Raw genomic sequence first — 13,610 nt, 5'->3', positions numbered from 1 at the left:
AAAGAAAGAAAGAAAGAAAGAAAGAAAGAAAGAAAGAAAGAAAGAAAGAAAGAAAGAAAGAAAGAAAGATGGAAAGAAAGAAAGAGAAAGAGAGAGAGAGGGAGGGAGGGAAAGAAAGAGCGAGAGAGCGAGAGAAAGGAAGGAAGGAAGGAAGGAACGAAGGAAGGAAGGAAGGAAGGAAGGAAGGAAGGAAGGAAGGAAAGAGAGAGAAAAAACAGAAAGAGTGTATGTGGTTAAAGCCGAAGAGGCACAAAGGGGCCACATTGTTCAGGTCAAGATAAAGGATTTGGATTTTATTCTGGATGTGACAGGAAGCTGTTGGAAGATTCTCAGCAGGGTGCTATGTGAAGAAAGTACAGTTGTCCCTGGGTATCCATGGAGGCTTGCTATCAAGACCCCTAGGATACCAAAATCTGTAGATGGCTCAAGTCCTTTATATAAAATGTAGGTGTATTTGTATATAACCTACACACATCCCCCTGTGTACTTTAAATCATCTCTAGATTATTTATAATACCTAATACAATGTGAATGCTAAGGAAATAGTTGTTATACTGTATTTTTGTTTGTATTATTTTTTATTGTTCTATTGTTATTTTTATAACTCTTTTTTTCTGAGTATTTTTGATCCACATTTGGTTGAACCCACAGAAGCAGAACCCGTGGATACAGAGGGTCGACTATAGTGCATAGTGTAGTAGACACTGTTGGTGCCCCACCAAGGTGCCTTTTAGCAGGCTAGTGCACCCAAACTCCAGTTGCTGTGAGTCCTGGCTGTGACCATCACACAGCTGCACCCTTCTGAGAATTACCTTTGACTGAAAGAAACCTAGTCAGGAAATGCCTGCAAGGTTGTGATCTCCTCCCTCCTACCTAGGGAGACAGCCCACAGTCAACGATTGACTGATTCTGGGACACAGTAGCCAGTCCTCTTGCCTCAAAGGGGAGCAATTCTCTGGTGTCTTTCACATTCCAGACTGGGGCTAGATTTCCAGTGGACACATGTCTCGGCCGTGCTTCTTCCTCTGCTCTAGGCTCCTTCTCTCACTCCCTTACATGGTTCAACTAAGAGTATTCCCTCAAAAAGTCTCTTGCACTAAAATCCTCATCTCAGGTTCTGCTTCTAGGGAATCTGACCTGACCTGAGACACAGTAAAGGAAGGGAGACCTCTCAGTTATTCCTTCTTCACAGTAACTCTTAAAAGCATCATTTTTTTTCCATTTCCAACCAGACCCATTTGTCCATTTCTCTCTCAGCCTCCTAAAATCTGCAAGAGCTTTCTAATTGTATATGATTCTTCTCCATCACATCGGACATTCTATACACCAATCACAGCTGAATTTTCCTAAGACATCAATTTTATCATTACCTAAAGAGAAAACTCTTGGAACTAGTTTTTGAAGTTTTCTCCAAGTCAGTCAGCCAGCCAGCCAGTCAGTCAGCCCATCAGGGGCCTGTCAGGCAGTCAACAAATACTTGTTGAGTATATCCCATGTGCCAGATTCTGTGCAAGGAATATGAAAAAAGACACAAGTCCTTTTTCCTAACCTTATGTCTAAGAGAAGAGTTTACAGACAATCTGATGCCATTGAAATTTTCTGTTCTTGTCTTACCCTAGTTTGAAGCACTATTTTACCTAAGCAAATCTGTTCATTAACCCTGTTCGCTTTTAACCCCATACTTCACCTATTCAGACTCAAGTCCTTTCAGGATCCAGTTTAAGATCTTCCCTTATTGCTCCAGCCAACAACAGCATTTTGGTCAAAGCCATTCAACAAGTCTCTAGGACATTCCAAAATTTCCCACATCTTTCTGTCTTCTTCTAAGCCCTCCAAACTGTCCCAACCTCTGCCCATTACCTAGTTCCAAAGTTGCTTCATTTATGGGGATCTTTACAGCAGCGCTCCACTACCTGGTACCAATTTACTGTATTAGTGCATTTTCACACCGCTAATAAAGACATACCCAAAACTGGGTAATTTATTTGAAAAGAGGTTTAATTGACTTATAGTTCAGCATGGGTAGGGGAGCCTCAGGAAACTTAGAATCATGGTGGAAGGAGAAGCAAACACATCCCTCTTCACAGTATGGCAGGAAGGAGAAGTGCAGAGCAAAGAGGCAAAAAGCCCCTTATCAAGCCACCAGATCTAGTAAGAACTCACTCACCATTATGAGAACAGCATGGGGGGGACCACCCCCATGATCTAATTACCTCTCATGAGGTATCTTCCCCAGCATGAGGGGATTACATTTCAGATTACAATTCAATATGAGATTTCCGTGGGGACACAGATCCAGACCATATCAACTGGGGAACCCTCCTATTTAGCAACAGGAAGTGATTCTTGTGTACATCACCACTCCGAGGACATGTGTTTTCATATCAAGAAATGTGGTTCAGGGGCTGACAGTCAGGGTAACGTAAGCATTATTACATCCAGAGGCAAGAAGAAAAACAGAATCTGACTCTTCCATGCCAACACAGAGAAACTGAAGGTGGTCAGCAAAGACTTGACAAGGCTTCAACCCTGGTGAGGAAGAGGCTATTCTCAAAGGCTGGAGGTGAGTGGAGTGAGTAGCAACAAAATAGTGAGGAGACTATAGGGCATGTGGGGCAGGGAGCCAAGCAATTCAAACAAGAACCCTAATGCCATCTAAATCTACTTTGAATTTCTAGGAAAACATACTGGCCATTATTATTTTTTAAATTTATTTGTATTTTTATTATTTTTTTGAGATGGAGTCTCGCTATGTCACCCAGGCTGGAGTGCAGTGGCATGATCTCGGCTCACTGCAACCTCCACCTCCCAGGTTCAAGGGAGTCTCTTGCCTCAGCCTCCTGAGTAACTGGAACAACAGGCACGTACCACCACGCCCAGCTAATTTTTCATATTTTTAGTAGAGACAGGGTTTCACCACATTGGCCAGGCTGGTCTCAAACTCCTGACCTTGTGATCTGCCAGCATCGGTCTCCCAAAGTGCTAGGATTACAGACGTGAGCCACCATGCCAGCCCTCATACTAGCCATTATTAACAAATGCTTCCTAATGCTTCCTACATTTCTGTCTTTCATTAACTTTCTCATCTCCAAAAATTCAAAAATTTTCAACTCCTGGGACTGAGACTATCTGGTACCTTTATAAGAATCAGGTTAAAAGGCTAATCAGAGACTCAAAAGAATGCAATCATTTGTCTCTCATGTACCTTTGACCTTCATGGCCCCTCCCCACTTCGAGTTGCCCCATCTTTGCTTTGAGTTGTCCCGCTTTTCTGGACCAAACCAATGTTCACCTTACATATATTGATTGATGTCTCATGTCTCCCTCAAATGTAGAAAACCAAGCTGTGCTCGGACCACCTTGGGCAAGTGTCGTCAGGACCTCCTGAGGCTGTGTCATGGACATGTATCCTTAACTTTGGCAAAATAAGCTTCCTAAATTGACTGAGACCTGTCTCAGATATTCAGAGTTCACAAATCTCAACAGCAGTAACATCCGAGTTCCCCTTTGGATTGTTCTTGAGTCTCAACCTTTTCTCCTTTGGAATGTTCTTGAATCTCTACCTTTTTCCCTTTGAACTGTTCTTGAATCACTACCTTGTCAATAGTTCTTTCAGCAAGGTCTCTGTCCTACACAACCAACTGCCAAAGAAAGGGCCCTTTTCTCACCTGATCACCTTATCTCCTCTAAATTTGCTAGCCACACATGGTGGCTTCCAAAGCAATCAGACCTAGACCTGTCCCAGTCTTCCTCTCCTTAGGTACTTTTCTCTGGAAACTTAAGATTCTGCTGGGTTAGGATGCAGGTGGTGACCAGACTCTAGTGAAGACCTAAGGTTTAGCATAACCTTGGAAAATAGTGCCCAAAAGGGTCGTATCTCAGCTGCTCAGGGACTGCCATGTCTGCCTGACTGTTCATATACTTACTCTCCCAAGGCACTCACAGAACCTTATGTTCCAACCACAGATTATATTTTATTTCATAGAATCCATGTCTTATTTTATTTTCATGGTTTATTTTTAACCAAACCATGAAAAAGATAAAGTACTTCTTAGCTTGCCTTTCTGTTAAAAGGTCTAACTACAATATAATTATATTTCCTCAGTCTACTTCAAAAAAGCCAATGTCTGTCACAAAATTAAATAAATCTGGATGCTTCCAACATTATAATTTTCCATTTTGCTTGTACCAAAAGAATACTGCCTTATTCTACTTCTAGAATAAAAAGTAGCAAACTTGCAACTTCAGATCCACAAGCTTATTAAAAATCCTAATTTTAAAAATTCATTCTCTTGTAGTTGGGCAATAAATTTGAAAACACAATGCTATGACTGTCAAATAGGTATAGATAATGACATTAAATATGAATAAGCACATCATTTCATGAGTGCAAGATGAGTTTATAAAATACAAATGCTCTGACAGTAAGAAAACATACTGCTATATTCAATTATATCATCTGCCCAAAATACAATTGCTTCTATGTTTGGTAAATAGATTAAATCCAGGTCACATTCCTGCATTCAACTGAGTTTCTAGTCACTCCCTTTTCTCTAAATACTTGCGCTCTTTGTTTCTGCATGTTCTTAAGTGTCATCATTTATTGCTATAGGCATGATGGCTATATTTAACTAATAATGACAGTGGTTGTCATTAGATTTTAACTCAGTAACACTAGTCTGACATATCATTTGAAGTATGTCTTCAATTTACATTTGATTAAAATTACAAACATCCCATCTATCGTGCCAGTCAAAATGTTGTCACCCTTTCCCTGAACTTTTCTATGAACTTTCTTTAAATAAGTTATGGCAGCTTAAAGTTAAGGCTAGCCCTGGGTCATGAACATATTTTAAAATACAGCTTTTGGAATGGAGCAGATTAAGACCACTTGGGGCTCCTTTTATAAAAGGCCTTGATTTTGACCTACACATAGATATTGAGAGTTCAAAGCCTTTAACTCAGATTCCCATATCATGCTGTATACATAACTGCTTGGCAGGTATTTTAATTTGGTTGTATTTATTTCGAGATCTCAGACCTAGCAAATACCTTTGTTAGTAAAATCAGATATGTGTAACAACTTGTATGAAAACCTTGTGGAAACATACCTAGAAAGGATGGAGCAAAAGAAGGAAAATAAATAAGGGCAGGTAGAAAAATAATATTTTAAGTAACTATCATATGCCAGGTTTTTGTATCATCTTCTTTACTTTCCATAATACATCTGCGAGATGTAAACTTTTGTTTTGTTTTGTTTTTTGTTTTTTTGAGACAGAGTCTTGCTCTGTCACCAGGCTGGAGTGCAGTGGCATGATCTCAGCTCACTGCAACCTCTGCCTCCCGGGTTCAAGTAATTTTCTTGCCTCAGCCTCCTGAGTGTCTGGGACCACAGGCGCGTGCCACCATGCCCAGCTAATTTTTGTATTTTTAGTAGAGATGGGGTTTCCCCATGTTGGCCAGGATGCAGTTGATCTCTTAACCTCGTGATTTGCTTGTCTCGGCCTCCCAAAGTGCTGGGATTACAGGTGAGAGCCACCACACCTGGCTGAGGTGTAAATTACTATCCTCAATTTACAGATGAAGAAACTCAGGCTTAGTGAGATTAAGTGACTGGCCCAGGTTCACACTCTAGTTTGTTTTCCTGGCAGTGATGAAGAAAGTCGAAACAAAGTTTGTTATTGTTATTTTCCTGAACCCAGCCAGCTATTCTAGGAAGGTAAAAGTGGACACAAAGTTCTCACTAACTTGAAGTCTTAATTATGTTTATAAGACGGTATTCTAAGTTTTCTGTTTAGACCAGGGGTTTATAGACACTTAATTTTCAAATAATTTACCTTTACTAGAAATATCCAAGAGTCATTTAAAGTATTACTTCATCTATATTACAGATAAGGACATTGAACTACAAACCAGTTTGCCCAAGACCAGACACAGGGACTAGAATCTTGCAACATCATCCGACTTCGGGTCTAGTATCCTTTAAAATAAACAATAATGCATTTCTCACAACTCTCCTAACAAGATATCTAAAGCCTTCAAAAGTGAAAAGTTCGAATAGCAAACGGCTCAGAAAGCATAACTATAGAATATATAAATGAATTATCAGGTAAAGTAACAAGCAGCGTAGGCAGACAACTAAGTGATTTGCTTTAGAGGTAACTGTTTCATTTTCAATTTTGTAAAGGCATGCAAGTTAACAGAACAGTATAGGTTTGCAAGCATCTGTATAGTAAACAAATGCAGTCCCTGTGAATGAATATAATTCAACATTTTGTGGTTATGTCAAGAATTTAGGTGTTTTTCAATGATTTGGTATTTGACAATATAAAGAGATGCTGCCAGTCACATGCAGGCTATAGATTTTCCTACTGGCTAAGAACACTTTATTGGTCCATCTCATAATTGTCTTGAAATCCACACCTATTTTATATAGTAAGGATATTCTATTCTTTTATTTACAGATTTAAAACTTTGGAGTAGAAAATACATAAAATATTTTTCCTATAGTTTTACCCTCACTTACAGAAATAGAAGGATCATATGCTGTCTGAGAAGAAAATGGTTATTTTTTTCTCCATATAATGCCATCTTCCTCCTTTTGAATATATATAGAGTAGTGGAAGTTAAAATGTACAAACAATCTAACCTAATAAATACACTATTCAAACCAAGAGATAAAAGGGAATTTGGGAAAGTCAGTCCTAACTACTGTAGCTGACTGAATGCCCTGCAGGTGAACACCACAAAGGCTGGTATCTGCTTTGGCAAGACTAAAGCAGCCATTGGTGTAGGCAGCACTATAGCGTTCTGTCTTGAGATCTAGCAGCAGAAATATTAAGGTATGATGTGATGTGAGTGGTGGGTCACCTATTGAAACTTGTGCTTTTAACATAACAATTTAAAAATCAACAAATTCAGTAGACATAAAATGGAAGAGAATATAATGCATGAATCCAGGTTCATTAAACTAATGCATTTTTTGAAAAACAAAATATGACAGAACATTTCATTATGGACGCAGATATGAGAAAAAGTGTTATGCTGCTATTTAGAATGTGTCTTGTGTGTCGTGGAATTGAAATATTTCCAAATCATCAATAATTAAAATGATGAGAATCCATCATTTCACTGACACTTCTACATGAAAAGATGGCCTATTTTAAATGTGCTCACACATATTCTTGTCAATCACAAGCTGTCATAGCAAATTATTTCATTTTGTAGATCACATGGCAGTTAGTAGAAAATATCTAGGCTTAAATTTAGATCTTAGGTGTAGTATCAAGAATTCCTTTCATGCATATTTTTCTGTGACTACATCTTTACAATACAGGATATAAAAGGTTTAAAATCTTATTCATAATACCAAGTTTCACTTCTTGTTAACAAAACTCAGGACTGAAATGAATCATTGTAAATGGTAATTCTGAAAGCCCAGTAATAGAATAGGATATATAGGAGAGAGTAGAAATATAAAACTAAAAATTTTTAAAGACAATCAGAGCTCCATACAATAGAACTTGGACCTAGCGAATTAGGTCTAAACAGTGTTTTCCCCTCATCTTATTTAAGATATTCAGGCAAGCACAGGGCACGAACCATTTATTATGCTATGTTTGCATTACTTACATACAGCTTCCAGCAGTTATAAAGGAGCTGAACTCATAAACTCCATGGATCTGATCCAAGATCCATGTGCTGTGTCACAATTAAGCAGAAGATTCAGGAAACTGTGAATAAAACCTAAACCACATGGCCATGAATCAGAAAACTTAATATGCCTTTTCAAGCAATTCATTAACTGCATACTCGTAATTTCAATGAATTATTAATAAATGTAAAAACTTCAAATGCCAGAAGTATAATACCTAATAAGGCATCATTTTCAACAGTATTTATATAAAATATTTCCATGTTCCTGATCTTTTCCTTATACAATTAATATTTCTGATTAAATATTCAACTTTAAAATGTAAGAATCATTCTAATACTGCATTTCAACAAGGAATGCTTCATGTCAGTCTTGACCTTGGCCTGACCTCCATATGAAAGCTTTGTGTTTCAAGGTATGTGATGAATAGCTCTCTGGCTTTCTATTAGATCCAGTGCCACTGGTTGTCAACAGTGATGCTCAAAAGGCGTAGTAAAATAGTTAAAATATCAGAGATGTTCTGTCGGATTTTTTCTGTCTTAGTAAATCTGGAAATCGTTCTTAGGCAACTTCCTCTATCTACATTGCTTTTCCAATGAATAACGAAAACCAATGAAGTATGAAAATATAATGGCCAAAATATATACGGACTTGCTTGGCCTTCCAATGCCAGAAATAAAATAAGATCCATTTGATTTATGTTGTAAAATAGTGTTCTCAGTTTGAAGGATTTATAACTTATCTACTCAGTTTAAGTTCCTTAAAGGCCAGGACTTTTATCCCTATGCTGGGGCACACATAGTAGGTACTCAGTAAAAATATGTTTTTTTTTAATTAAATCAAAATTTAAATCAGAGATGAAAGAATAATGATAAAAAAGAAATCAGACTATGAGCCACAGCTTTTATCTTTCTCTGACCTGGCCTAGTATCTAGCAATATAGACTCTCAATAAATGTTTATTGAATGAATAAAAGTCTGTAAATTAAAATAATGACCAGTTACCCCTTGTATATAAAATATTTATGCTCATTTAGAAAGATACATCAGTAACAATCAATTCTGCCAACTGTTTTCCCCTATTTACCTTTAGCATGTTCAATTTTCCAACTTCTGATCATGTATCTTTAAGTTTATCTACCACTTTCAAAGTTATTCATACAAGTTTTTATTTTAATGGTACATTTGTGGCTAGTTGGAAAATTATCGATTTATCTATAAAACAGATGACAGAAAGGTAATCTTCAAGCTGGTTTTGGTGGTTTGAAGAAGTGTATGTGAATATGTGAGTGATATATTGCATATCACTCACATCAAGTTAAATATTACCTTTCATATATAAATGTATATATATTTACATTTATATTCTTAACATTCTAGAAGAAACCAAACATCATTGTTTAAGCTTATCTATAAGCTTAACTTGGATGAATGGCTTTTCCCCATTATACTTATCCTAACTCTTTTTAATGGACATGAGATATGCTAGTCTGTGTCCAAGCTCACCTACAATTTCTTTTCTCAAAAGACAAGGCACATCTGCCACCTGCTCTACTCCGTGTCCCAGCAACAACTGTCGAGCAGCATAAAGATTGATTATCAGTCAAAAACCATTGCACAACACCAGATTTTGGTGGGTTAAGCTTGCTGATCCAGCAAGAGATGGTGTGAAATTTTCAGGAATGTGTGCCAACATTTTGGTGCTAAAAGAACAGCAGTGCATGTCACAGTGAAACACAGCCAAAGATATGCAGACAAAGCAGAGAAGTTTTTTGTTCTGGACTTGGCTTTTGAAAAGGATAAAAGAGAAAACAAAAAGTAGGAGGAAATTAGTTAGTACATTTAAAAATCATCCACCAAGCTCAGTCATGTGTGTGACATTATTATTTTAGGAATACATGTCCAGGAGATTTTCTTCTTAGCTTAGCTGTAAATAAGTTTTATATGTCTCTTCCACAATACCATTATTCATATGAAAGGCAAGCATTTCTTATTAATAACAATAATCAAGGATCTTAATGAAGTAATCATTACAAATATATCTGAATTTTTTAAAGTCACAGAAAAGTATTTTCCCACTAAGACTCATGTTTTTATATAAGCAAATGATTCAACTAATATAAAATTAAGGCAGCCAGCCATATTTTAAACTTAAAGCAAAATGTGAAAAATATATGAGTTTACACTATCAGATAGGTAATTTTCAATGAGCATTATAGCAACAAGCTTCTTCACAAGAACCAAATTATCTTAAATTTTCTATTGAATTCAAGAAATTGCTTATTTCCTGAAGATAAAGTTTATATAAGAGAGAAATGCTAGTATGACTTTATACAATAACATTAACAGAAGGGAGATTTTCATCACTTCATCTGTAATGAACTCCAGAATTACTTTTATTCTACTTATGCAATTACTGCCTAGACTTGCCTTTGATTCACTAGCTTTATAGAAGTTGCAGGAAAAAATTACTTCTAATAAAGTATAAAAAGCATAGGAAAGTACAGCAGTTAGACACACTGAATTTTTATGGCAAAGCCCTTATTCCTCATGTTATTTAAATCTGATTACCATACATAGCACTTGATACCAAACTCTGGGTACAACATGCTTGGAAGAATATTCTTAGATAGTAGTGCTTTTATTTCTCTCTTAAAATGTATTCTTATCCACTGAAGAAAAAAATAATGCTATTTTTTTTTTTAATTTTAGAAAATCTCCACATTTCTGAAATGTTGAAAGAAATGAACTTTTTGGCAAACCTTAATTGAAAATATGTGTAGGATTGTATTATACATTTTAAGGTAAAAAATAATCAAGCTGGAACATTTATTATGAAATGTGTTATTAGAAGAATCATATGTATATAAGAAATGTATATTCATTATTGGCCACATTTTCATAATTATGTTGATACTATCTGAAAAAACACCAAGAATGTAAATGAATAAATGATACTTGAAACTTTGAACTATTTTCTGAGAGAATAAGTCTAATGAATTATGTCTATTGAGTGTCACAGAAACTAAACAGTAAATTCAATAATCTCTGATTTAATTTATTATATTTTCACCATTTAACCTCCTGCAGGCTCCCTAATGTCTATTCAGATCTATATTAAATTAAGCACCAATGCTAATGAAGGGCAATAAACGTGGCTGTCAGTGGATTTTTCTTTCATTAAGCACATTATCCTCTTACTGAGCTGTAAATGCGTAAACATTAGTTTTGTTAAACCATGCAAAAAAGACAGGATGAAAATCATTTTTTAATTGCACCCCTTAAGCAATTCAGTATGTGTGGGGGTAGGGTATTTTTTAAATCTTTTTTACCTTTAATTTTTTTGAGTGGATTTAAAAAGGGCTCTCCCGTTGAAACATAAACATCGGCTTCATGGGGTATATCTTCAGGTTTGAGGGCTTCCTTGCCGTCTGCCAAGAACACTCGTCTTGCGGCCATGTTCAGATTCAGCTTTTCTGTGCACTGTTCCAGCAGCTAGAAGAAAGCAAGAGGTAAGTCAAAGTGATTTACGACAAAGAAAGTAATATATTTTCCTCAAAACGAAAGGTTCTAATGATCAAAATAGAAACCCAACTGAGTCACTTGCCAAGTTTAGTAACTTGACCAATACAGTTATTTTCTAGCAGTTGAAAATATAGAAATAAAAGGTAAGTCACAGCATGAAGCATATCTAATTATTGACTAATTTTAATATTTAAAAGATCTGTCATTTTAATAACTCTACAAGGTATAATGCCATTGCATCTGTTTAATTAAATACACTATTTATATATTGAATTTTTTTAAAAAAGAGTGAAATTCCTATGAAATCTATATATATACAAGCAATCTGCAGATTCAGATTCTTAAAAAGAAAATATTAACAATAATTTTCTCAATTTTTATATTATAAAGAGAGTAAGGGAAAAAAAATAAAGCTCAGAAAACTTTGGAACACTAGTTACCAAGGTGATGGTTGGTACAGTAACTTTGGCAAAGACTGTTCTAGATCCATTTTTGTAAGCTGTTACTTTAATCACTCTTGGTTGAAGTTTGTGTCTTTGAGACAATCTCTGCCAATTCCAGGCTGACTGAAATTTTAAAGAAGAGAACTCTGCAACCCTGAAGAAAAAGAAAAACAGAAAAACTGATGCATGCTAATTAGTAAAAATTTTTAAATAAATATTATTCTGGAATTTTTTAAACAGGTATAAGCACTAAAGATTGTTCCTATGTATGTAAGTATACCTAACAAAACTTTTTATAGGATAAGATTGTTGTTACAGAGTAACACTGTCACTATTTAAATATTCAAAAAAATTTTAAACACGGTGTTTGCCAAAACTGCTCATATAAAACATATATATCAGAATAAATGATTTTTTATCACTTTACTTATAAAACACAACAGTCCTTTAAAAAAATATATATATCATATGCAACTAAAAATTATATATATATGATATGTTCTGATAGCAAAAAATAGTAATATGGTCTCAATATCATGAAACAGCAAATGGCTAAGATTCTACACAAGTTTCATGTTTATCAAAATTCTTTAATTTTTTAAAAAATGATTTAAAATTCAAAAATATTTTGATTTTAAAATTTTGATTCCAAGTTTAATTGTATTGTTCTTATTTCAAATTGTCTGGAAGTGGTGAAAGTGAAGATTTCTAAGTTTCATCTTCAGGCAAAACTAATTTTGATCTTTATGATTTTTCTCAGCAAAAGTATGTGGTAAACTAACATGTCAAATTTTCTTCATAATTCTCTAACCAAGTTAATTTGTAATGCCACAGAAGAAGAGTAAACATTTTAAAATTAAAATGTCACGTAAGTTAAAAACACAACATATTCACATATTCAAATATCTGAAAATAGTGGGGTATTAGTTTCTTGGCTTGATTGGTATTAGTTTTTACCAATATTTTCTTCTGTCTATGAACTCTTGTGTTAACAGTTTACGATAACAATCTTGACGTGAAAACATATTTACAAAATGGTTTTATAATAATGTCATTCAATTCTGTTTCAAACTATTGGTTAAATATCAAAAGAAAGCATTTTTATTTTTAAATAAGTTCGTGTGAGCAAAGATATTTCATGATCCTAGCCTGATTCTGCTTCAAATATTCTTTTCAGAGTTTCTGATTACCCAGGTTGAAGTATATCTCATATTTCCTACAGTGTAATTAACAACATTCTACTCTAGTGCTTTCAAAGAAAAAAACAAAAACAAAACCATAGAGATGTGTTACATTTTAATGTCTGAGATAGTCAATTGAAACATTATAAATTCTGCTCAAAGGAAAGAACTTCAACAGTAGGTTAAAAAGAACAGAGAACAGCTTTGATTACCTCAGTTGACCCACTGGAGCACTGACAGGTCTGTTTCTCTTGGATGCTGATATAAAACAAGAATTCTTTTTACTGTTTGATTTGTAGCTATCTAGGTCTGATATTTCATCATGGCTGTGATCTGATGCTGTTTGATGTGTGGAGTAATCTTGAAGTCCTGACCCTTCTGGTACTGCTGCTGAATGCACAAGTCTGTTGGGGCCAAACTGAGGCTGCAAATAATCATCAGTAGTTTTAATAACTGCTTTTGCTTGGGATGACATAAACTCTCTGGAAGAAACAATGCATGGAAGAATATAATTAATTGACTTGTAATCATTTATTAACAAACACCACATAATAACGAGTTGTGTGCTATGTGCTACACAAAATACTACACACTTAGCCATTATTTTGTTTAATGCCTACAATATTCCTGGGAAGTGGTTATTATTTTTATTCCCATTTTACAGATTTAAGAAATTGAGACTCAGTGGGGTTAATTAACTTGCCCAATGTCACATAATCAGTAACTGACAAGGTGGAAATTTGAACCCAAGCCTGTCCTGAAATAAAATCCACATTCATAACCATTAAGCTTCATTGCTTTACTTAAT

The 13,610-nt window shown here is 35.2% G+C and overlaps 1 protein-coding gene across 1 annotated transcript in view; it reads right to left on the bottom strand.

Moving 5' to 3' along the window:
• Nucleotides 1-13,352, bottom strand: part of DCDC1 (doublecortin domain containing 1) — a 48,860-nt gene extending 35,508 nt beyond the window's left edge. The window contains exons 1-3 of the mRNA XM_011965614.1: nt 13,015-13,352; nt 11,619-11,775; nt 10,986-11,148 (exon numbers count right to left, since the gene is read on the bottom strand). Coding sequence (XP_011821004.1) covers nt 10,986-11,148; nt 11,619-11,775; nt 13,015-13,352 — 658 coding nt within the window. The remainder of the gene's footprint in view (nt 1-10,985; nt 11,149-11,618; nt 11,776-13,014) is intronic.
• Nucleotides 13,353-13,610: the final 258 nt, after the last annotated feature.

Source organism: Mandrillus leucophaeus, unplaced genomic scaffold (genome assembly GCF_000951045.1).
Source record: "Mandrillus leucophaeus isolate KB7577 unplaced genomic scaffold, Mleu.le_1.0 Scaffold73, whole genome shotgun sequence".
NCBI lineage: Eukaryota > Metazoa > Chordata > Mammalia > Primates > Cercopithecidae > Mandrillus > Mandrillus leucophaeus.
Note: the sequence above shows the minus strand (reverse complement) of the source record. Positions and strands in the feature narration are given on the sequence as shown.